The sequence below is a fragment of the Colobus angolensis genome, unplaced genomic scaffold (genome assembly GCF_000951035.1).
Source record: "Colobus angolensis palliatus isolate OR3802 unplaced genomic scaffold, Cang.pa_1.0 Scaffold3, whole genome shotgun sequence".
In the NCBI taxonomy this organism is placed as follows: domain Eukaryota; kingdom Metazoa; phylum Chordata; class Mammalia; order Primates; family Cercopithecidae; genus Colobus; species Colobus angolensis.
The window spans coordinates 4,759,233-4,785,105 of NW_012116265.1; the positions used below are offsets into that span (position 1 = coordinate 4,759,233).

General features: G+C 36.9%; 1 protein-coding gene across 7 annotated transcripts in view; it reads right to left on the minus strand.

Moving 5' to 3' along the window:
- The window catches only part of TTC8 (tetratricopeptide repeat domain 8), a 55,918-nt gene that overhangs the window by 27,194 nt on the left and 2,851 nt on the right, over positions 1 to 25,873 (minus strand). For 2 of the 7 annotated variants that reach the window (XM_011949439.1, XM_011949440.1), the window contains 5 exons: positions 12,323 to 12,443; positions 10,964 to 11,027; positions 10,695 to 10,854; positions 10,376 to 10,465; positions 7,725 to 7,769 (listed from right to left, as the gene is read on the minus strand). In XM_011949439.1, the coding sequence (XP_011804829.1) occupies positions 7,725 to 7,769; positions 10,376 to 10,465; positions 10,695 to 10,854; positions 10,964 to 11,027; positions 12,323 to 12,443 (480 nt within the window). Of the gene's footprint in view, positions 1 to 4,905; positions 4,984 to 7,724; positions 7,770 to 10,332; positions 10,466 to 10,694; positions 10,855 to 10,963; positions 11,028 to 12,322; positions 12,444 to 18,183; positions 18,214 to 25,873 lie in introns of all 7 variants that reach the window. The other 5 variants (XM_011949436.1, XM_011949437.1, XM_011949438.1 and 2 more) reach the window with 5 other exon arrangements.

The following is a 25,873-nucleotide window of genomic DNA, read 5'->3' on the forward strand; positions in this document are numbered from 1 at the left end:
GATATACTAGAAAAATATATTTTCAGCCAGCTCAATTCAGGCATACATGGTAAATATCTAAACATTTTAACTTGGTCTTTATAAAGACCTTTTCCAGCAAATAGATCATAGTCATTCTCATGCTTAGTATAAACAGACCTTCTATTTTTTAGAAAAAGATGTCATGCAAAAATTTTTTATGTATTCTAAATACCCAAGGTTAGATTTAGTGCTTCTTACAGGCTGCTAGTTTTGCCTGCATAATTGGTCCTAAAACAAGTCATCCTATGGAGAACCCATATGATTGTACTAATCCAGTTAAGGATATTAATATAAATTATTGATACAGAATAAAAATGGCAAAAAGAAATTATAATGATGAAGACTCAGACTGCTAAGAACAGAACTCTGACTTTTTTTTCTCTTGCCCCAAATCCTTTCCAAGGAGGCTTGGGGAGTCATACCCTACAAACCATAAAATCTCATTAAACAATTTTTTTAAACTAAACTGGTATAATGCGGCCTACTTTCCAATCTGACTGTAGTACAGCATCACATGAGAGATGGCAGACACCCCCTGATCTTAAACATCCCTATATACTGACTTCAAGTCTTAGGCAAAGATTACCTAACTGCCACCTAAAGAATCCCTAAAACCCACCAATGACATGTAAGCTATGGCTTCGAGATGTACAGAATTTTCAGGCCCAATCAATGTATACCTTCCATGTATTGATTTATTATTTTACCTGCAATTCCCATACTTTCCTGAAATGTATAAAGCCAAATTGTAACCCAACTGCCTTGGGCACATTTTCTCAGGACCTTTTGAGACTATGTATCCCCAGACCGAGGTCACTCATACTGACTCGGAATAAACCTCTAAATATTTTGGCAGAATTTGGTTTTTCTGTCCTCACTGCACTAAAGAAAAACATTTGTGACAATTTCTTTCCTTTCTTTTTTTGATACAGTCTTGCTATGTTGCTTAAGCTGGATGGAGTGCAGTGGCACAATCTCAACACCTCCAGCTCCCAGGCTCAAGCAATTTTCATGCCTCAGCCTCTTGAATAGCTGGGATTACAGGTATGTGCCACTATGCCCAGCTAATTTTTTATGTTTTTAGTAGAGGCACGGTTTCACCCCATGTCGGCCAGGCTAGTCTCGAACTCTTGGCCTCAAGTTGATCCACCCACCTCAGCCTCCCAAAGTGCTGGGCTTACAGGTGTGAGCCACCATTCCTGGCCCATTTGGGACAATTTTAAGTGGCTGGCAAGCTCCCTGAGGGCAGATACTCCTCTTTTACATCTCTGCTGTTGTTCTGGAATATTGCTGTGCACAGAAGAGGTATTCAAGAACTATCTGTTGACTGAATTAATTATAATCTTTGTTTCTGACTTCTGTTGACTTCTGTTGTTGTCTGTTGACAATACCTTAAGAACCAAACAAAACTGTCATAGTAATAAGATTCATAATTAAAAGCTATTAACCTTAAAATTTTTAAGTGGTGACAGAAGATCTATATTTCTATAACCATTCCCAAATTTTTAAAATAAATAACTATAAGACTTAAATTTAATGATCTTTAGATGATTTAGTAAAACCAATATCTAGATATTAATAAAAGCTCAGAATGTCATTTTTTAAAGCAATAAGTTTATAAACATCCAAAAGTAGAAGGAATTTTGGTAGATCTAAGTTTTAAAAAAGTCATCCTTTCACTATGTTATAGTTGTAACAACTTCAGGATGATGAAATTAAGGAGCATGTGGAAACAAAGATTGCAGAATCACTGACTCACATGCCATTTTAGTTTTGTCAATATCAACGATATTGTCCAAAAAGGGAAAGGTGGGGAAAGGGAGTTATTAAATACTCAAAGGCAAAAACAGTTTTCCATAGATAACTTTACTTTTCTTTAAAATGTAAATACCACTTCATGGCGTTCTCTACCTCTACAGTATTCTTCCTATTTGTCTGTAGATAAACATGGAATCACCAGCCCACGTGCCACTTGAGTTTTGTTGATACTGCCCACTCCCACAACATAAGAAAAGCACTAAAAGCTCAAAGACAGAAAAATCGTTTTCCATGGGCAATCAGTTTTATACTTTCTTAATATTTAAACACCATTTCAAGGTTTTTCTTATATTGGTCTATAGTAGTCTCTGTATTTGTGTGAAATACTTTATTTAAAGAGAAATTTGGAGGCCACCCAAGGTATCTAAATATAAAAACACCTCTGATTTCTTCACATGTTAAAAAACAGAATTCCTTTTTTCTTTTTCCAGCTAAAGTTACAAAATATATGTAAGATATAAAAATACATGCTTTATACTCATTATCTAAATCCTTCTTCTATTCAGAAGATAACATTTCTGGTAAAAGCACGAATGACATTTTAATGGAACAACCTGATCCACAACAGCACTATAATGTGGCAAGACCACACCAGAGTGAGAAATGGAACAAGACATCTGTCCGAATCAGCACCCCAGCACCCATCAAAGTACCAATATACACAACCCAATCGTTATTGTTTAAAGAATAATCAATGCATATATCAATATATGAATTAGTAAATAAAATGGAAAACAAAGGAACAATTTGTGTTTTTCACTAAATAATAACAAAACAAATTGCTCCATTTTACGTTCTACAAAAATGTACGTATACGGGAGGTAAGTAGATGAAAATAACAAGCAGAGTACAAATTGGCAGCATTTTAACATATTATTGCCCCTAATTTATAATTCATTTTATAAATGTAAAGTTACTATAACATTACTGTTGAAAAATTTTAAAACAAAGGTAAAATTAGACTTAATCTCCATTAGTACCATGAGGTACAACATAGGCGTTCAACAAATATTTGTGGAATGAATGCATCTTAACCTCAAAATACTACCATTTTAATGTTTAAGTAATACCTTCTAGTATCTGTCATAAATACATATTTTTAGAGTTATACTTCTATTTAACATACTAAATGGCATACTTTTGGCTTAACATTATAAAATAAACACTTTGCATGTTTCTGCCTAGTGTTTATAATTATGGTTTTTAATGGCTACATAAGATTCCATTATGCTATTTATTATAATTTACCAAACTCATTCCCTATTATGAAACATTTAAGGTTGTTTTCCCAGCAGTTTTGTCACTATACCTAAAGCTGCAATGAACACCATTGCAAATACAGCACTTTACTTTTTCCTGCAATCTCCTGAGAAGTGAAATTACAGAAACAAACTGAGGAAATATCTTTATGGCTATCTAATGTACTCTCCTCCAGGATTTTTTTCTAATTTCATAAATACAAAACTCAAAGGCCAAAGCCTCTTTATTTTATATTTTTGTTGTTATTAAGAAAGTACACCTCTAATGTGCTTATTTACCAGCATTTTTTCTAATGTAAGTTGTCTGGTTTTGGGTCATTTCTATTTTCATAAAAATTTTTCAAAAATTAAGATCAAGCTTTTTTTTTTTTGAGATGGAGTTTTGCTCTTGTCGCCCAGGCTGAAGTGCAATGGCACGATCTGGGCTCATTGCAAACTCCGCCTCCCGGGTTCAAGCGATTCTCCTGCCTCAGCCTCCTGAGTAGCTGGGATTACAGGTGCCCGCCACCACGCCCGGCTAATTTTTGTATTTTTAGTAGAGACAGAGTTTCACCACGCTGGCCAGGCTTGTCTCAAACTCCTGACCTCAGGTGATCCACCCACCTCAGCCTCCCACAGTGTTGGGATTACAGGTGTGAACCACAGCACCCAGCCAAGATCAGCTTTTTTTATACATGATAAATACCAATATTTCCAAATCATGCTTCATGTATGTAATTCCCCCTTCTATTGCCCTTTTACTTCTGATTTTGTTTCTGTCCAATAGATAGGGATTACACATATGCATCAGTGAGTCTTTTTCCTTTGTGATTGTTTCACAAATCCAACCAAATTTATGAAATACCCTATTGTTTGCTAGTTTAAATTTTTTAAATTCTTCATTGATTAAATATCTAAAATAAAGTCCCTAGACAAATTTTCTTGAGTGCCATTTAATGAATTATAAAGATGGATTTCAAAAAGAGTGAACAATTTTGTTCAATATTGCTTATTTTGGTGTTTTAAGAGAGTCACTGTTACCAAGAATAAAAATATATAATTTACAAATGGGGACTCCAGTTCTCAATAGTTTTTACTATCACTTCCGTGTTAATGAGATATATTTGAGTCATGTTTGTTGTCTCTTTTCTCTTCATTTGCTGATTTCTTTCATTGAGACAGGTAACACACCCCCTCTTATTTTGTTTGCTACAGGGAGCTCTGGTTTTTGAGTTCTGCTAGTATTCCCCAGGTCTATTTTACTACACAGGAACACCTGGTATTACACCCTTCTATTAATCATTGGTTTTTAAACTACTATATTCTACAGCAGTATTTTCCAATCCTGCCTGAAAATTAGCATTGCCTGCAGAGCTTTTATTAACAGCAGATTTGCCACATGTATGGAAGTCTAGCACAGATCCAGAAGTCCTTATTTAATAATTCCCTAGGTAATTTAGAAACAGAGCCTAATATAGGAACTACCCAAGAGCCCTAATATTTGAGAGGCAGAAGATCACGGGGTGGGAGGATCAAGGAAGAGGGCTGATGGATATGTTCTAAGTTTTCTAGCCCTGCTATAATTCAAGTAGCTCAACTTTTGTCTGTTTTACATATTAGGGTCTAGATAAGATTTCACTTGAAGAAAAGGATTTTGCTGCTTAAAATAAAAAGTTTAAATGTTACTACTCTATCTGTTTAAAATCAAATGTTGTTAAGTCCATATGCATGAAGAACTAGGATACTAACATAATATGTAAAAATTAAAGTCTGCTAATCCTTAGAATCTTTAGAACATAAGTGTAGTAGTGCAGGGAATAAATCTTACATTTTTTTCAATGTGATTTTTATTCCTCAATAAGAATGGGTAAATTCCAAGATGTAGAACTACATCCTCAAGATGAATCTATTAATGAAAAACATTGTCACCATGACCTACAAATGGCTTATGATCTGTCTAGCTTCTGAACTCATCACCGACAACTCTTCCTCCTCACAGGCCTCACTCAGCCACACTGGCCTTCTTGCTGTTCCTTAAGCAACCCAAGCATGCTTCTACTCAGGGCCTTTACATTAAAGCTCTTTGAAAATGCCCTTCCTACACAAAATGATGTGGTTCCTGTCCCCATTCATTTAGGTGTCTGTTGAAATGTTTTCTTTTCTTTCTTTTTATTTTTGACACAGAGTCTCACTCTGTCACCCAAGCTGCAGTGCAGTGGCATGATCATGGCTCACTGCAGCCTCGACCTCCCTGGGTTCAGGTGATCCTCCCAGAGTAGCCAGGACTACAGCTCTACCCCTCTAGAGTAGCTGGGACTACAAGCACGTGCCACCATGCCTGGCTAACTTTTGTATTTTTTGTAGAGACAGGGTTTCGCTATGTTGCCTAGGCTGGTCTTGAACTCCTGGTCTCAAGTGATACGCCTGCCTCGGCCTCCCAAAGTGCTGGGATTCAGCCACTGAGCCACATGTTTTCTGTTCAGAGTGACTTCAATAACCACTCCCCACTCCATCCAAAATAGCATCCTCCCCAATGTCATTATTTATTCCCTTACCTGCTTTCCTGCTTCTTTGTTGTTACAGTACTCATTAGCCCATGAGACTTCATACATTTTAAAGTTTGTTTCTATTCCTTGCCCAACCAGAATATTATCTCTAAAAGAGGAGAGACTTTGTCTGCCTGTTTCACTGTGTGACCTCAGGGCTGGAACTGTGGTTCAAACATATATTGGATGAAAGGATAGATGCTGCTGATATGCATTAATCTTCCAAATATAAGAGTATCATTTTATGATACTTTAGTCATTTGAGATTTACTAATTTATGAAATGGAATAGCATTCTAATGCTTTTTAATTACAGTTTGACCATATAATTTTATATATCATCATGCTGAAAGCCTCTCACCAGCTTTTTATGAAGTTAAAATGGCTGACTCTTGTTTCCAGAAATGTGCATGGTTTCTCAGTTGTCCCAACCTTCATATTTTCTTTTCCCTACATAACCACATCTATGAACACCACATTCTGTATATGTGGCCCAGGCTGTCCCCTAGATTTCAATGTCACATCTCCCAACACATGCAATGGTATCTCCACTTAGATAGTCTTTTGTCATTTCAAACTCAAAACACCTTCAAGTCACTTAGTCAGCTTCTTTACAAACTGACTTCTGTTCCTAATTATCCCATTTCTGCTAATAAAACTGTCACTCTTCTCACAACATCTTTAGGAGGCAGATTTGACCTGTCTGTCTTTCCTTTGTTCCCCGTATCAAATCTATCATCAAGTTCTGTCACTTCCTTTTTTAAAATGTCTCTGTGGAACTCCTATTTTCTAGGATAAGGCCTATTTATTGATCATTCCATATCTCATTCTTATTTTTGCCCTTTCTTTACATTTCTTTTTCCTCCTTTCCATACATCCTACTTATTTTATGGATCTTTACTAATATCAACCCTTCTGAATTTTTCCTTTTCCTACTTGGTAACAACTTCACAGTCTGACAGTTACCTCTTTAATTATTTCATTTATGTCCATTTTATTTCTTCAGCTAGATTACATGGCTTGTAGAGGCAGGAAAAAGTATCATATTTTTTATTAGGTATCCTAGTGTATAGCTAGCGGTTGACACATAAAAAACACAATTAAGGGGATGGCTATGGTGGCTCATACCTGAAATCCCAGCACTTTGGGAGGCTGAGGCAGGAGGATCACTTAAGGCCAGGAATTCAAGACCAGCATGGGCAACATAGGGAGAGCATGTCTCTACAGATAATTTTTTTTTTTTAATTAGCTGGGCATGGTGTCACATGCCTGTGGTCCCAGTTACTTGGGAGGCTGAGATGGGAGGATCGCCTGAGCCTGGGAAGTCAAGGCTGCAGTGAGCCATGATAATGCTACCGCACTCCAGCCTGGGTGACAGAGTGAGACTCTGTCTCAAAATAAAAAGAAGAAGAAAAAAAGAAAACACAACTAAGGAAAACATTTTTATTTTCCTAAATGTTCAATATATGGATATAAAGCCTTTTTCCTGGAACTAATAGGAAAATGAGAAAACATGCAATCAGACACTGTAGAATGAACTACATTTGACCAAAGTTGTTCCGCTTGTGTTCATCTGCATATAAGCATGCAAAAATCAAAACAATTTGAGAAGTCATACGCATATAACTTCAAAATTCTCTGTTAAGAGGCTATGAAGATGATTCCCTCTACTTTTATATGTTTGAAATCTTTGATCACAAAATGTTAAGGACAGGGGAAAAGGACACACCACAAAAATAACAGAAATACGTGCATTAGTAAACCTAGAATATACTATATGGATTAAGGAAATAAATGGATCAACAATACCATTAGCATAAAAACTATAAGTTTAACACAAGCACGTTATGCAGTATTCTCAATTATCTGTATCTTTCCATTTATTGGAGATCTACATACTCTATGAACCAGGCATAGTTCTTATCGCTTGTATATTTATACACATTTTCCCACTGTAATGGAGGGTGGATTTTAAAGTATTAATAATTCTCCAATCTTTAATAATTTCATCTGTTTATAAGGTCAGAAATAGAATATTTCAGAATCTAGACTTACAAAGTCAGAAAAATTTCAAAAGAAAATAGCATGAATTCAAAACTTACAGTCTTAACATCATTTTCATGATGAAAGATATACTCAAACAAAGCCTGTGAAGAAAAAAGTGTCAAAAATACATTACATGTTTTTTAAATTTTATGTTAACAAAAGCACTCTAAAGCCCTGGATTTATACGTAAAAGGGCCTATCCATCTTTTGTTACACTCACTCATTTTAAAATATTACTATTTACAACTGATTCTGGTTTTAACAGACTACAAACTAGAATGCTCAAAGAATTAAACATTTTTTTCATATTATATATTTTATTAGAAAGACAAATGAAAAGTTTATTTCATTTTTTTTTTTTTTTTTGAGACGGAGTCTCGCTCTATCGCCCAGGCTGGAATGCAGTGGCCGGATCTCAGCTCACTGCAAGCTCCACCCCCTGGGTTTACGCCATTCTCCTGCCTCAGCCTCCCAAGTAGCTGGGACTACAGGCGCCCACCACCTCGCCCGGCTAGTTTTTTGTATTTTTTAGTAAAGACAGGGTTTCACCGTATTAGCCAGGATGGTCTCGATCTCCTGACTTCGTGATCCGCCCGTCTCGGCCTCCCAAAGTGCTGGGATTACAGGCTTGAGCCACCGCGCCCGGCCGAAAAGTTTATTTCTTAAAGACCAACTTCAGGATTGTCGTAAAACAGATGGAGACAATTCTTTACATTCTCTACATATATTATACAGTGATTATGATATTCATAATGACAATTTAGACATAAAAAATTGGAAGTTTCTACTGAAACAAAGTAGAGTACAAGGGTAAAGCAAGGTGTTTTTTGCTTAATTTTTAAAGCTACTTCTCCTTATATGGTATTTATAGTAACTCTATGATTCAGAATATTCAGGTTTCTTTAGCAGGATGCTACCCGGCCAAGCTGGACATTGGAAACACCTGGTGGTGGGGTGCAGATCAGACCACTTAAATGAAATCAAACTTGGGGGGATGGCAAAGCCCTGATCTTATATTTTTTAAAGCCCTCAGATAACTCGCATGGACAGCCAGTGCTAAGAACACTTATTTCCAATATTTCACTCAACTCCTCTAAACAAATAAGCATTTACTCTTATTGGCATTACCTTTTTCCATAATACCATCATGTTACACTTGCAAAGAGGCTAACATCCCTAGAAGATATCAAGGTTACTAATAAAGAAGACTTGGAGGCAACCAATTTTTTAAAAAAATGAAGACAAGGCCTTTCTTTAAAAAACAACAACAACGACAACAAAAACCTATAACAATCCCTCCATTTTTTCTGTTATAAAGAAAGAAAAGTTAAGAATGCAGTTGGTGCTACCACTGCCATGAAAAGGATGTTATAGCATCAAAGACAGTGTCATAGGGTCGCCCTAGACACCCCAAGCAATATGCCTATATTAAAAATGAGTCCCGGTGGGTCAAGTCAAGCTGGGGGCCAAAGACAGGAAAACTTGGCATTATTTCTACAACATACTAAAAAAGCACAAAATCTAGTTCAGGCTAAATCTAGTAACAGACCAGGTCTGTCCTGGATGCATCTTAATTTAATTGAGAAAAATGCTTCCATTGACTGACTCTCTGGTGAAAATATAGCAATGGTATCAACTAGGCAGACAGTCCCTTCAAGTAAGTGGCCTTAAATGGTCAGGAACCAGATATTCCATGTGAGTTGCTTTCAATACTCCACTCTCATAAAAGAAAGGGAAGTAAGGATAGCTTTACAATTTTACTAAATGAAGTCAACTGGATTGCTGCCGAACAAGAATTTAAGAAAAAAAATCGGCAGCATTATTATAGGCTAATTCCCTGTCTACCAAATGGCATCTTTTTTTCAGACTTAAACTTAAGTCTGTACAGCTAGTGTCCATTTTAATTTTCTCTAGTGTTTGGTATTTAGTAAACACATATGTTAAACACCATTAGAACTGAGATTAGGAATGAGCTCAGCACGTATGCTCAGAGATTTCAGCTAAAAACCTGAGCTAGGCTTAAACCAGTTTCCGGAGCATAAGTGCTCCTGTCTCTGAATTATTGCAAGCTCACCCTCAAGGTTTATATACTGAAAAGGTCATGGACACCTTCCTTTATTTTTCTCTTTCTCTTTTTCTTCCTTTCCTTCTCTTTCCCTTTCTCCCTCTCCCTCTCATTTTCTCTTTAATTTGAAGGAGCACTTAATCTTTTAGTAATAATTACTAATGTAGTTGGCATGCCGCTATGTGGTTTGAGTAATTCTTATTGAGATGCCTGATAAATTACTAATTAAGAGTACATAATTTTTATCATTTTTTGACAGTCCTAAAAAGCTACAAGGATAGAAAATTATTTCTCTGAGAATAGTCCAAGCTAAAAAAGAAAAAAATACGTACATATACAGATGACTTCTTAAACTTCATTCTACAAAGATGATGCTGCATAACTGCTTTCTTTGTTATAAATTACTACTGTTTATCAAGGGAAAAGAATTTCCTATAATAATGGTATATGTACTTTATTTCTGACTGACTTAAGTTCATAACTCCATTAACTCAAAGACTAAGAGTAATTTCACATATTAAACATTTCCACTTCAATAAAGACATGGCCTTTCCTTCACAAGTTTTTATTCATTTTCTAATTTGTCATTATCATCACACATGTAATATTACTTTATAACTCAAAATCATTTTAAGTACATACCTTTGCCAACTTAGGTTTCTGGGAATATTTTGTTAAATTCAGTCTAGATAAATTTATAAATGGTCCGTCAGGACTTGTAAGCATGGAAGCCTACAGAGAAAAAACAATAGAACAAGAGATCTGAAACTTTCTCTTGAAACATAAGCAAGTTTAATATGCATAAAAATGTAAAAGCAACATAAAATAAAAACAACTACCTTCAAAAATCTTCCATATAATTCTCCACTATAACAACAGGAGAAAATGATGTACCAATGTATGAAGCTACTTTGGTAATACCAAAGTCATACAAGGCTATGGGAAAGCTGATAGAAATTACCGTTCCCAGCCTGACAAATCTTCCGGAGGAGCTGGTGATCGGGCGGGCTGTGTAGGCGGTTCTGGGGGTTCTGATGGCCTGTTCCATAGTGCCTGGCCTTCCACTCTGTGTGCTGGGCCTGAGGAAACCTGTAATGGGTCTTCCAGCTTGTGTGATTGGCCTGTGAATATTATAAATTGTTATAATACAAAGATCATTTGAGGAAAGACTGTCTCTCATACAGTCTGATCAATATTTAGTGGCAGAGGATACGAAGCAGAAGTACATACCTAACGGCCTGACTAGGCCCTCCTGTCTGATTAGTTCCAGGGAGTTTCAAAGATGTTCCAGGGCCTAGGAGACAGGATGGCTAATTCAATTTATATATTATCTATTAATCTGTAAAAACGGTAAGCTAATACAATTTTCAGAACTGTGCTGGCCTGGTGAAAAAGACATTAATAACAAGAAATATATTTTAGGGAAATGTGTTTTAGACAAATATTTAATGAGTACCTATCATGTTACTTATGTCATCACATTTAATCTTCATACTAAGTCTGTAAAGCAGGTAGTATTAACCCATTTAACAAAGGTTCACAGAATTAAATAAACAGGTCAGCCTATTAGTAGGGCTGGGATTTAAACTCAAGACTAACAGGCTCCAAAGTTCAAAATAATGGTTCTACCCTCATAGTTCAATTATTTCTCATATGAACTTCTCCCAATAAAACATAATTTATTCACAATATCTAGAATTTAGATATTTAACTCTAAAAGAACAAAATAATGGTAAAGAAAGACATTTTGACATAAATATATGTATTTTTTTTCTCAATTTCTATTTGAAAGTTTAAAATAACTATTACCTTCCAAAAGATATAAATGACTGAGAACTATAATTACCAGCAAGACCACCATATGTCCTGGTTATCATTCAATGCCATTTTTTTTAAGGCTAGTCAAGTGAAGCAGTGGGAGTGGAGAAGGAACAAAGAAATCTATAATGGGTTGTGATCAAGTAGTCGTAAACACCACTGCACCAGGACCAGCCTTTATCCAATACCATTTGTACCACCACATCTGCAAGCTGGGGACTGTGCCTCTGGGACAATCCCAACAGACACTCACAGCCCAGCATATCACCTCATTACCTCACATTATGACTTAGAGCAAATCATGCTCAATTATCACAATAAAGTGATGTTTTCAAATGATCTTTTTTTAAAGTCCTCTTAGAACACCTCTGTTGTTTGAATACTTCCCAGATAAACAATATTCTGATATATTAGACAAGTAGTTCAAATAGAATGTATTTTTATAAATTTTTTCCATATGATCAGCAGTTGAACATAGATATAAATTATTTCTAAAATGCATAATATAGCTTGTATTAGAAAATTGTTATACATCAATCCCATACCTTAAGTTTAAGATAACTGAATTGTGGGGAAAAAGCCTTTGTACTATAAGGCAGAACAGAAACCATTTACTTGAAGTAATTTTTTTTCATCATTTTTGTTTCATGTATATAATGTTTATATACATAAAGTGTAGAAATATATAGGTATATACATATATTCCTCTTATACATAGTATTCTTCCTCTTAATGGTATTTCATTAACTTAACTGAAAACCCAATACTTACGTGGAACTTGAGCAATAGCATTTTCATCCAGCATCATTTCTGCAATTCCTTCCTGATCTACATCAATTTCATCTATGTACACCATTTCTGTTAGTGCTCTTGCTTTTAAGATCCAAGCTGCCTAAAAACCATGGATAAATAAAACATATATTAAAATAGCATTAGAAATACTACACGGCTTATAGAATAGCCATCCTTCATTATTGTTATTTCATTTTGTATTAAACATGTTTACCTCTTGACACATTATTCTAATTTAAAGGGCCACGTCAAAAACTAATACAAGAAGGCATCATTATTAATGACGAAACAACCAACGTATCAATTACACAGTAAGTGGGGTAATCACCTGGTAGTCTTCTAACACTCCTTTTTAGAAATAAAAAGATAGATCTTTAGAGAAAATTTTACTAAAATAATAATTGGAAAACAAATGAATAAAGCTACAACCACATTGTTCTTTCTGCCTTCCTCCTTCAAGGTCAAGTCCTTTATTATAAAGCATTCCCTGATGTTCCAGTTCTAAACCTATTACACACTCTTGTCTTTCTCACAGAGAGTTCTCTTTATGCCTCTGTTACTGTCCACTTAACTATATTTGAAAAACACTCTATTTATTTGGGTATATGTTAGCTCTTCCTTCCCCAGAATGCAAGCTTTTATACCTTGTTCACTTTGGAATTTTCCATAATATCTATGGTTTTTGTAGACAGTAGGTATTCAAGAAATGTTAGTTGAACTGAACTAAGATCAATTTACCCAATTTCAATAATGAAACAACACTGGTTGCTTTGTGATCTAGTCAGTAGAAAACCTGCTAGATAATGAAAAAAAGGGAAAAGGTAATTAAGAAATATAACTGGAAAGTATTTTATCAGTCTTGCTTTACTTTGAAAAATTCAATGTAAACATGTACACAATTAAATTTCTTATTAAACATATGAAATTTTTTTATCTGAAATTTCTACCTTTCCTTTACTACAGAATAGAGGCAGAAAACAATAAAGCTTGGTGTCCTGTGGAGGATTTGAAAAGAAGGCAACTCTTGAAGCTACAGCATAGAAGTGACTCTAGAGCCTAAAGGAAGTAGCAGCAAGGGAAATTTGGGGAGGGATTAGGCTCAGTATACTAGGAATATATGGCTGTGAAGCAGGCTCAGTGAAGGCCAAGGGACTGGAAAGGTGAGAGCTACAGGAGGTCCAGAAAGTCCCCACGCAAAGAACTCAAGATGCATTCAGTATATATATTCATTGAGCACCCCCTAATGAAATACCATCAGGCTAGGTTCTGAGAAGGAAACATGAGAAGATTAAAACATGGATCATAATTTCTCTGAATACATCTACTGGATGAAATAACAGGTGGCAAGTGTGTGATTTTATAGAATTTGGAAAGCAGAGATCCTTTTGTGAGCTCAAGTAATTGGAATGCACACTATGAACATTTTTTTAAAAAGAAAAAAAAAGAATAACGTCATGCGTTCATTTTAATGAGGATAAAGATGGCTGCCTCTACAACATATTTAGGTTCCCAAAGTGAAATTACATTTGGTTAGATGATTAGCTTTTGGCTTGCACTTTTCTGCTTGAGGTTTACCAGATTATTTAAAAATTTAGAACAAAGTGTTTCAAATGTTATGTATGAATCTAACACAATTGGATGAATAGAATATGGACTCAAAAAACTAACTTATTTGCAAAAAAAAATTTTTTTTAATTCCTACTGGAACTCCAATTGGAACTGTGACAGCCACCAAAGTATAGAAAAAAAATCTCAGGTTTTCACTCATCAAAGATCAGGAACAATACCATATGTATACAACTGCTCCCAGGGGTTACGGAAGTCCTCAATAGCTTGGGCTGATGTTCTAATTTAATTTCAAAGATGGAAATAGGCAATACTGATTTATATTAAATCTCTACAGGTCATACTGCCCTGCAAGTATCTGACAGCTTTGATTTTTCAAAAGAGCATTCTTTGCTCAGCACTCTCTGGTGGACAAGAAGGACTGCAGCATTTTCTGCCAGAACAGCGAAGCACGGCATGAGCTCTGCTTGTTATTGCCATATTACTAGGGAGCACCTACTGCATGCTACATCCTGGGTATACAAAGAGGAGTAAATCAGAGTCCTAGCTCTAACTGGAAAGAATTTCCATGTAATGGGAAAAATGTAATAACAAAAATGAAAAACAAAAAGAAGTGTGTGATAGAACAGAGGAAATGTGTTCAACTACCTGGGAGTGGAAGGAAGGGTAGAAGTGAAGAACTAGGACTAGCGGACAGGTAAAGTGGACAATAGGCAGGCTAGCTTGAGAGCCTATGGCATGTTTGGAAACTCTAGGAGAATTGAAGAATCAGGGAAGAGGTCAGAGAAAAAGTCAGGAGCCAGGTGATGGATCCTGTATGCCACAGTGAGGTATGTAAATTTTTATCCTGATAATGAGAAGCTAATGAGGCTTCAGAACTATGATTTGGAGTCCTACCTAAATCAAGCTTGTTTATTTATTTATTCATTTACTTTATGAGACAGAGTTTTGCTCTTGTTGCCCAAGCTGGAGTATAATGGCGTGATCTCGGCTCGCTGCAACCTCCGCTTCCCGGGTTCAAGTGATTCTCCTGCCTCAGCCTCCCAAGTAGCTGGGATTACAGGCACATGCCACCACGCCCAGCTAATTTTCTGTATTTTTAGTAGAGATGGGGTTTCACCATATTGGTTAGGTTTGTCTCGAACTCCTGACCTCAGGTGATCCACCCTCTTTGGCCTCCCAAAGTACTTAGATTACAGGCATGTGCCATCACACCTGGCCTTAAGCCAAGTTTTAACATCAAGTTTTATCATTATAGTAGCATTTAGTATTTATATAGTTGGTTATTAATATATTTTACTTTTAACTATTTTCAAGTTCATATTGTTATTTCATAGTCCAATCCATCATGATTCTTGACATCCATCCCCCAACTGACCTCTCAAATATTAGTTACAGATTTTTTATATTAGGCTAAGCAAAATATAGAAAAGAAAATCCACTCTTCCTTCCCTGCAATATGAATAAACACTTCCGAAATCAAAGTCAAATAGGAATGTTTTTTTGAGACAGGCTCTCACCCTGTCTCCCAGGTTGGAATGCAGTGGTGCAGCCTCAACCTCCACAGTTCAGGTAATCCTTCCACCTCCCACCTCAGGTCTCAGGTTCTAGAGTAGCTAGGACTACAGATGTGTACTACCAAACCCAGCTTTGTTTGTTTGTTTGTTTGCAGAGATGGGATCTCACTTTGTTGCCCTGGTTGGTTTTGAACTCCCGGCCTCAAGTGATCCTCCTGCCTTGGCCTCCTAAAGTGCTGAGTTTACAGGTGTGAGCCACTGCACCAAGGCTAGGAATATCTTTTTAAAATTTTTATTCCATAAGAATCCACTTTTACAAAGAGATAAATAAATATTAATTTAATTTCTAAAATATAATTCTTAAGAAACAATGGCATGAATTTTTGATATTTACAGCTCTAGAATAAAATCTCCTCACACTGTTATTCAATTTTAAATTTTGTCAGTGTTTGAGAAAATTAATCTTCCTGAGTTCTCTTCTGTCCTAACAAAAAATGACCTTGAAAATCACATATCACTGCTTGATTAAACATCAGACTGTTTTCAAAGAACTGCTCTTGGCAATGTGAACAATTCTTGAGATTTTAATGAAAACAGCAGATGGAGCTTTGGCTTTAAAAAAAATGATTTTTTTTTTTTTACTTTGGAAACAAGCCAAGTATGTTTTACAGCCCTAAAATCCTCTGCCTGTTTAAAAAAAAAACAGCCAAAAAAACTTTAAAACTAATCGTGATTAAAATAAAATGAATAACAAAGCATACACAGTAACTCCAAACTACCCCTTGAAACTAAATAAAAATATAAAGTTGCCTTATCAGATCTGTTTACTTATTAATAAATGGGAGGGTCACACAGTTTAAAAAAATAGTTTATGTAAATTTATTTAAATATTTATGTATTAGAAGTACCATAATATCAATAAAGATAAGAATTGATGCTTTAGGAACTCTGTTTTTTAAGGGAAAAGCACAGATTCTCCCAAACCAAATGAATAATCATATCAATTTTTCCCTTTATATCTGTGAAACACAATCCCATCTCATTCACCAACTGAGTTCGTCTACAGGACATTACTCCTGAGGCAGATACTTGCCAGCAAACATCAGGAAAATATTGACTCACTCATTCCATCCACTGTGACATTAGTTCAGTTTTAGTTATAAAAATAAACATATGAAGGGCTTAAAACTCTGCTGACTGAGCAAAGCATGTTTAAATTATTCTGTTACTCTTAATACAGAACGCAAGGCCAGTAGTTTAAAGCATGTAAGAAATAATTTTAGGTTATTATTAGAATAAGGCTATGAAAGGAACAGTCTGTCTGACCTGATTTAAACATCACAGGACTCAGTAACTATTGAACTCTGCCTACTCTATGAAAATGAAAACTTAGGCACAAGATACTGAATTGTTATTGTATATAGCCTCATTCCTTTTGAAGTTGTAACAATGTGCAAAAATAAGAAATTCCAAAAGTGTAAATAGTAAGGCCAAAAGAATCTAGTCAGCCTTGTTCCCTTTTGTATCATCATACAGTGGATAATTAAGTCTATACAAACAGAACTGGAAAATAATGCCAAATACAGATTTTTCATGAAGTCCCTGTGCTAGTTTAAAGCTCTTAAATGCCATTTATAGTTTTAAAACCATTCCTGCAATGCCAATTTTTGATGTTTTAAATTTTAATCAAAATCTTCCAAATTTCCTGAGAACAAAATCCATAGTATTTATAACTTGATCCTTCTTGAATGACTTGTATCCATCTTATGCAAAAAAAAATAATTTTGCCCCATCTATCAGTTTGAAAATCAAGATCATGAACATTCAAAAGACAAACGTCAGCCTTTTAAAGAACACAGTGCCACATTTTTTTAAATCTATTTACAGTGTGTGTTTAATACTACACAAGCCTCCATAAGAGTACTTTGTAAACTGCTTTCTATTCTAAAAAGTTTGCTGATTACTCATATGAACCCCTAATAAGGTTCAAGTCTTTTATTTACCTAAAGAAACCCTGTTCACATTCCATCTCGCTTGGCAGGGCAAACACATGGCAACATTTAAGCTCGCTGATTTATAACTCTGCACAACTTCTCTCCTTAGTCCCAGACTCACTGGCAACTCTCTTGGACTAAAAGTATCACTGGCCAGGTGTCCCCTCCTCTCTCCTAGGGTTTCCTCTCAATTCATTCCCTTATGTCTTATCCAGTTAGCAAGCCTCTAGCTGCCTCCCATCCTTACCCAAACTGATTTGGTCAATGTGACTGTCTGGGCAGTGTCCTTTCCTTCCTCCCTCACCGTGGCAGGCTCCTCCTTCTTAGAGCCACCAGGTCAGTTGAAACCAAGACCTTCCCAAGCAGAGTCCACCCTTGACTCAAGACATGTCATCCCATCCATCACAGTCTTTCAGATATTTGTGATTCCACTGACTCTCCTACTCCCTTTTTAAGCCCTTGGTTCCCCTTACCTCCTTCTTTATTTTTCTTATCCTTCTAATCCATCTTGGTCATCTCCATTTAAGCTCCAAGTCCCAATGAATACAGCGCATTATTAGTTCTACAAGGCTATCAATATACACAAAAGTATTGAATATATAATCATTTATTTACATAACAAGGCACAGATGTCTGATAGATATGGCTAATTTTATAAACCCACAGGAAGATATGCAGCAGATTTTCTAATCTATAGCAACAACTAAGCAATAGCAATTAAAGAATTCTCTAAACTAAAGGTTGCAGCTAAACCTTTCTTTACCTGATGCACTGGCAATTCAGGATCTGGTTCCTGGAAAGCATTAAGAAGGCAGTAAACAGTTTTAAGAAATACAGTTTCTAAAATAAAAAGTCTAAATGACCACTCAAGTATTTGTAGGTGAACTCTAACTCATTCAATAAAAATCCAAAAAATTAACTTTAGTCTTCCTACAGAAGTGTTCTCAAGAGTTGTGTAAAATGAATACACATTGAAGAATGCTAAATTTTCAATGATCGGAAAATTCTAATTAATCTAACTTCAATCAAAGTGCAAAGAGAAGATACTTTAACTACTTATTTAATGAACACACAATATATCAGAAATTAAGAATAATTTCATAACTATATCAAGGAAATATCTCCTTTTATTCAAAAATAAGTTCATGGTGGTTAAAACATTCAGACTTTAATCACTTAAAGAGAAGAAGGAAAATCCACATAATACAAACCCTTGTATTCCTCATAAATACAATGAGATTTATGACTAAAAATAAGTTAATTCTGACAATAATATCCTCCAAGAAATGTTTATAAATAAACTACATAATATGCATTAGTGTCAGATGCTGATAAATTCAGCACCTGGGTTTTTCTGTACAAATTAAATAGAAATCCATTGGTTTAAAAAAATCAGACTTATAACAAATTTATTTATAAAACATCTACACTTACATGTCTGTCTAGTCAGCAGCATCTGTTGAGTACTTAATCTGTTTTACTGGGGAAAGTACTAAGAAACAGAAAAAGGAAAGAAGATCCTTGCTTTCTACAGCTCTAAATCCAAAAAGAACACCTCAAATATTTTTAAAGAATATATTACTCTTACAAGCAATGTGCAAACCATATGGTCACCATGCAAGGACAGGCAATTTATTTAACATGACACATGGTAGGAACATGAGAGGAAAAGGTTAAGTTAGGCTAGAATATGAGGGCCCCAAAGGATGGGAGATACAGAAGATGTGGCAGTCAGCTGAACCGAACACAAAACAGCAACTAGAGAACACATAGCAACTGGAGGTTTTCAACTCCAGTGCGCCTACCAAGGATGTGGAAAAAGTACAGATTTCCTAAACACAGTCCAAACTTAAGGAAACACACCAATCCAGGGAATGACATGCCAGAGGAAAGAAGTAAGGCGTTCTTTCTTTCTTCTGTTTACTTGTATACATATCTCTATAGCCCATTATCTCATGTGAGTCTCATAACAACCATCTGAGGAAAGCAGGGAAGAATTATTATCTACTTTATAGATAAGGAAACAAATTCAGAGACATTAAGTAATTTAAGGTCATACAAACGGTTAAGGGAATCAAGTGCTCCTTCTTGCCAGTGCCTCTTGGAGATTAAAAAAAAAAAGAGTTGGACATAATAAGGCAGGAATGAAAGGTAAAGTTTAGGAGAGATACAAGATAAATCCAATACATTATAGAAAACTGGGGGAGAAAGTTTACTGGAGGTGATTGTAGACAATGCTTGAAAAGGAAAAAACAGCTAAAGGAGACAGAAGCCACTGAAACTGGATGCTGTGATTTGCCAAGGGCAGGTAGATTCCTCCAGTGACACAAAATGAAACCACCAGTTCAGCCTCAGAGGATTTCTGCTCACTGAGGAAGGTCTTCACGATCTCGCTGTCTTGTTCTTCTGGCCTTCAGGGATACATTTAGGACTGATCATGTGGATGAAGAGTGCAGGGAAATTATGGGAAATCATCAACATGAAGGTCAGAGGAGAAAATGAGAGGCCTAATGAGTAGGGAGGTGCAGAGACAGGTGAGGGATTGCGTTGATGGAAAATGGAGACCAGGCCTAAGTGGGTACGAGGCTGAGAACACATTAATTTCACAACATTCTAGTCAGGGAGGCATCTAAATTACAGTACAATGTGTCAAACACTGTACTCACATTATGGTCAAACACAGGTGACTTAGGTGAAAAGAAAAGCAGAAGACTTGGAAGATAAGAGAGTCAGAGAAGGGGGAGATTATTCTAGAAATTATTGAGTGCCAATGATTTGTGAACTATATTCAACATCCTTTCACCATCCATTTCACTGGACATCTTCCTCACAAATGCTTTCCAGATTCCCAGCAATCCTTTGAGAAAAATATAGATGACAAAATCCTGCATGCAAATATCTTTAAGTGTACAGACAATAGCAGCTAACATTTTTTTATCACTTACCACATGTTCATGAGCCTTGTAACAACCCTCTGAGATATACGTATACTATCATCACCATTTACAAATGAGAACACTTTGAGAGCAAGGTGTTGCAGGACCTGTGAGGCCCAAAACTGGGGCTTAGCCCAGGAGGGTACTTGGCTTTGCCAAGGAAATAATTGTAGGGTGAGTCAGTGGTATTAGACAGCACTTTTATTGGCTGGTACTGCTCCTTGAAGAGTAGGGCTAACTCACAGGCAGTGTGGCCAGAATCAGCAACTATGGGCTTTTGGCAACTGTGTTTATACTCATGAAAACCCACTTTTAATTACATGCAAAATTAAGGGGTGGGCCAATGCAAATTAGGGAACAGGTTATTTAGAACTTTCTTTTTTTTTTTTTTGAGACGGAGTCTGGCTCTGTCTCCCAGGCTGGAGTGCAGTGGCCGGATCTCAGCTCACTGCAAGCTCCACCTCCCGGGTTTACACCATTCTCCTGCCTCAGCCTCCGGAGTAGCTGGGACTACAGGCGCCCGCCACCTCGCCCGGCTAGTTTTTTGTATTTTTAGTAGAGACGGGGTTTCACCGTGTTAGCCAGGATGGTCTCGATCTCCTGACCTCATGATCCGCCCGTCTCGGCCTCCCAAAGTGCTGGGATTACAGGCTTGAGCCACCGCGCCCGGCCTTATTTAGAACTTTCTAGGAAAGGCGCAGTAACTTATGGGTTGTTGCCATGGAAAGGTGTGGTAACTTCTGGGTCATTGCCATGGCACTTTTAAACTGTCATGGCAGCTGGTGGGAGGGTGTTCTGCTGATGAGCAGTGAGGGCAGCAAGGGGTCACTTTCCTTGCCATCTGCTGGTTTCTTCACTTTATCCTGCCTAGACCAGATCCTGTTTTGGTCAGCAGTGTTGTGACCAGAAAATAAGTCCTGTTGGTCTCTTACCTCAAAGGTATAGAGGCAGTATTTGAACCTAGACACTCTGGGTCCAGGGCAGGACTCTGCTGAGTATGTGGGATGACAGCAAGGATGGAATACAGACTACCATAGGATGTGGAGAGACCAAGGACAGGCATGGATCTCTGGAGATCCATCAGGAGCAGGACTATGAAGGAAAAGAGTCGGAATGTTTTAATTTGGAGATAGGAGAAAACTCTTTTGAAAAAATCACTGAGCTTTTCCTCTTTGGATCTCTCTCAGTCATAGTCTTGTGATTTAAATTAATCCACCCATGCAGCTTCACTTATTCTGGCAAGCGATTTACACGGGTATCAACACAGTTGAGCAGAAAGCTCCAGGCTTTGCTGTAGAGTCAGAAGACGTGGGCTAGGCTTGATCCTCAGGGAGCCACTTAGCTGCATGACCTTGAGAAAGTCATATAATCTACATTACCTTCTCAAATTAAAGCAATAGTACCCACCTCGCAGGAGAATCTTAAGGACTAATAATAACACCTTGCATTTTTAAGAAAACTTCACAACTTTTAGAGTTCTTTCACATATATGATCATACTTTTTCAAGTATAAGCTTAACAGAAGCACCAAACCATCTATTACTCCCCCTTTCAGAACACAGAACTGATGGAAGATCAAATTAAAACTTCCTCGGACTCTCCCTCAAAGTAGGTAATAGGACATGGAAAGTAGAGTGCCACTTCCTAGAATGAGAAAATACCCATTAGCATCAACTTCAAGTCACATCTGTTTGCTTCCTTCCTTCCACCCTAGGGTTCAGCATTTTCTTAGCTTGTTTCTGTTACTTTAGGGAATTAAATCTCCAGATAATTCTGAATGCAACTTTCTAATTACCACCAGTACTTATGCTGGCTAATGAGTCTCCTCAGCTCCATGCTTAAATCGCCGAGTCATTATTCAAAATTTAGTAATAAAAGAAGGGCGAAAAAGTTTAAGAGAATAGAGGAATTGATGGACTTCAGAAGGTTAGAGAGATCTAGTGACCACGCAGCCAAGTGGGAGTGTAATCTGTGTAAGTCAGCAGGAATACAAATTCATAAAATGACCTGCCCCACAGTGTACAGAATCAAAGGATTAAGTCTGGCTAAGTCTCCATGGCCCCAAAGAGGAAACCAATTAGGTAATCACACGACATGTTCTTTGGCTTGGATCACCAGATCCCATCTCAACCAACTACTCACATATAGCTCATTGGGGAGCCCTGGTTTCATATCTTTCATCTAAGTCAGTCATTTTCAGCCATTTCTCCTCCTTCAAACCATTTACAATAATAACCCCCTCCTCTCTGTAACATCTCTCATTATAAGCAGAGATTGGGGCAAAGCGAGAATGTAAAGTTAGAAAAAAGTCTCCCATTCTGATACACAGCTCATGGGTCCCACCCTTAGAATCACCGATTTCAATAATCTGAAAATCTACCCATTAATGAAAGCATATTGTCTTTTAAAAATCCCACAGCCTGAAAAACCTTCACATTTTATTAACTGTTTAATTATATAATGGAGCTAAAAATCAGGACTGGTTTTAAAGCCATGAATCTGACATATGGAACACAAAGAACAGTAAACAGATTAAGCAACTAATCAGGATGACGATCAACATGAGCCGCAGAAGCAAACGTTCTGTCTAGGTCACAGTGCTGTACGGAGAGGACTGTTTTGCATTTCCTCTTTTTATATCTTACAACTTTTAACCACTTTTTCAGTCACAATTTAAAGAACACTTTGAAAAAGATAAAGCTTCTCTATGAATTGGTTATTCCTACTATATTTAATCAAAAAAGGGAAATTATAATAAATTAATCAGTTATCTTTCTTTATTCTTTTTTTTTTTTTTTGGAGACGGAGTCTAGCTCTGTCGCCCAGGCTGGAGTGCAGTGGCGCGATCTCGGCTCACTGCAAGCTCCGCCTCCCGGGTTTACACCATTCTCCTGCCTCAGCCTCCCGAGTAGCTGGGACTACAGGCGCCCGCCATCTCGCCCGGCTAGTTTTTGTATTTTTTAGTAGAGACGGGGTTTCACCGTGTAGCTCAGGATGGTCTCGATCTCCTGACCTCGTGATCCACCCGTCTCGGCCTCCCAAAGTGCTGGGATTACAGGCTTGAGCCACCGCGCCCGGCCTCTTTCTTTATTCTTAACAGATCTGAACTTTAATATTCTTCATGCTTACAGATCCTGGCTGGCCTCTGTCCCTCACTATTCTGGGTCTAGAAAAAGCAGTTGAGAACCCATGTTCTTCAAGAACCCTTCCCCATTACCAAACACCATATTATTATATTTAATCTACCCTTCAGTTCTTTTGTAGAACTGAATTAAATTAAAATGTGTTACTCTGAAGAAACAAGCTATTGCATAGTACATCATACCTCTCTGGCTAGCCTGACTATCAAAAATAAAATCCAGAAATCCTAATAGAAAATACGAGGCAATAAATAAAGACTTTTGATGATTCTACACCAAAACAGTATCCCTTAAAGGCGAAATAAATGCATATGAAACAGTCTTAGAGGTGGGCTTCATCTCAATATGCTAATGTATCAGGACCAAAGTGTTATCTTTTTGAAGCTCCCTGGACCAGCTTATAAAAAGATTAACAAATAACAAATCATTTTTGAGAGGTTTTACTCATCTGGGAGAAAAATAAACAAAACCAAAAGTGAAAAATGACATTATTAAAAACAAAATCTATCTTTTGTAATGGGGAGGGGAAAATGTAAGAGCAAAAACGAATCTATTTGGCACTCAGAAGAAATATTTTAATTTCTGGGCTCCTCTATGTGTCCAGGAGTTTCAAAGTCACCCCATACTATAATCAGTTTGGTGGCACAGAACAGTAATTCAAATAGTTACAGAGGAAAAGTACTCTCAAATGTGGAAACCTCAGTAAATGCCCAGGAGGCTAAAGGGGCATGAAGGTGAACCAGTTAACTGCAGAGCAGAGGACCATCTGCTCCAACTCTGGTCACATTTCTGTTAGCTTTTCATAGATGGTGAATCTCTCCATCATTTAACTTCCTCCACTGAAACAATGAAAGCACTATAAGAAATAGCAATGATGATCATCACTATTAGAAACACTCTCCTGGAGGAACCCAGGAAGAATTTTAAAAGCTGATTTTTAAAAACTGACCCTCAAAACAAGAATTAAGAATGCCCATAATGAAATTATATTTATTTGAAAAAGTAAGTGTCCATTTAAGAACCTATGGTGCTGAGAATTAAGGATGGGGCAGGGGAAGACAAAGATGAGCAGGCAACTAGGATGATCTTCATAGAGGGGAAGCTGGCACATATGAACAACTCCATCAAAACCCATATACGAACATGATCGATGCACTCATTCAGCAAATACATAATAAAAGCCCCCGTGTGCCTGACTGCATCAGGTGCTTGGGATACCATACAGACTTGCCATCTCGGAGTCATTTTCTAAGGAAAAAGAATTTTCAAGCTTGTAATCAAACGAACTTCCTTAAGCTTCCTTCCTAAAGCTTTTCATTAATCGTGTCAACACTCTAACATAAATATTAATTTTTTAAATTAAGAAAAAGGCAGGATTGGCCGGGCGCGGTGGCTCAAGCCTGTAATCCCAGCACTTTGGGAGGCCGAGACGGGCGGATCACGAGGTCAGGAGATCGAGACCATCCTGGCTAACAAGGTGAAACCCCGTCTCTACTAAAAAATACAAAAAACTAGCCGGGCGAGGTGGCGGGCGTCTGTAGTCCCCGCTACTCGGGAGGCTGAGGCAGGAGAATGGCATAAACCCGGGAGGCGGAACTTGCAGTGAGCCGAGATCCGGCCACTTGCACTCCAGCTTGGGCGACAGAGCGAGACTCCGTCTCAAAAAAAAAAAAAAAAGAAAAAGAAAAAAAAAGAAAAAGGCAGGATTTCTTCAAGCTTGGGAAAAATCATTCTGAGAAATATTTCCAACACTAAATAACAACTGGGTGCAAAATACAGAAACTGGTGCTACGAAAAACATAGAGTAATAACAGTACAATGTTTAAAGTTAGGTCAAAGAACGACTAACATGAGTAAGCCCAGTAAACTTTTCAATAGCCCTACTTAGTATCAAAATGCAGCTTTGGTAAGATAACATCAAGTTAAACGTCTATTCCTGGTAAAATGCTACTCATTATTCTGGCAATATATACAGTTCAACCATAATAAACTACCTCAACAAAACAAATAAACAAATAAAACACATAAAAATGATTAGAAAGGAAAATAATATCAAATTTCCTCCAGATCTGGTACTGATTCTCTTAGACCTACTCTGATATTTATTGGAGCTGAACATATCAACCCTTGCTCATAAAAATAAAACAATAACTTTTTTTTTGAAACTTCTATTCAGGTCTGGTCACATATAAGAGATACACAATCTGTAGTAAGCACTCAAGGAAAGGTCATTGAGATGAATACATATAAAGTCCTGATATCTCAATTCATTGGTGCAATACTGAATGTCACTATGAACTCAGGATTAGAGGGTCTTAATTATTAATAAAAATACTGCTGCTTCGCCTACATTTCCCAATGTACCAACATCTTCCCA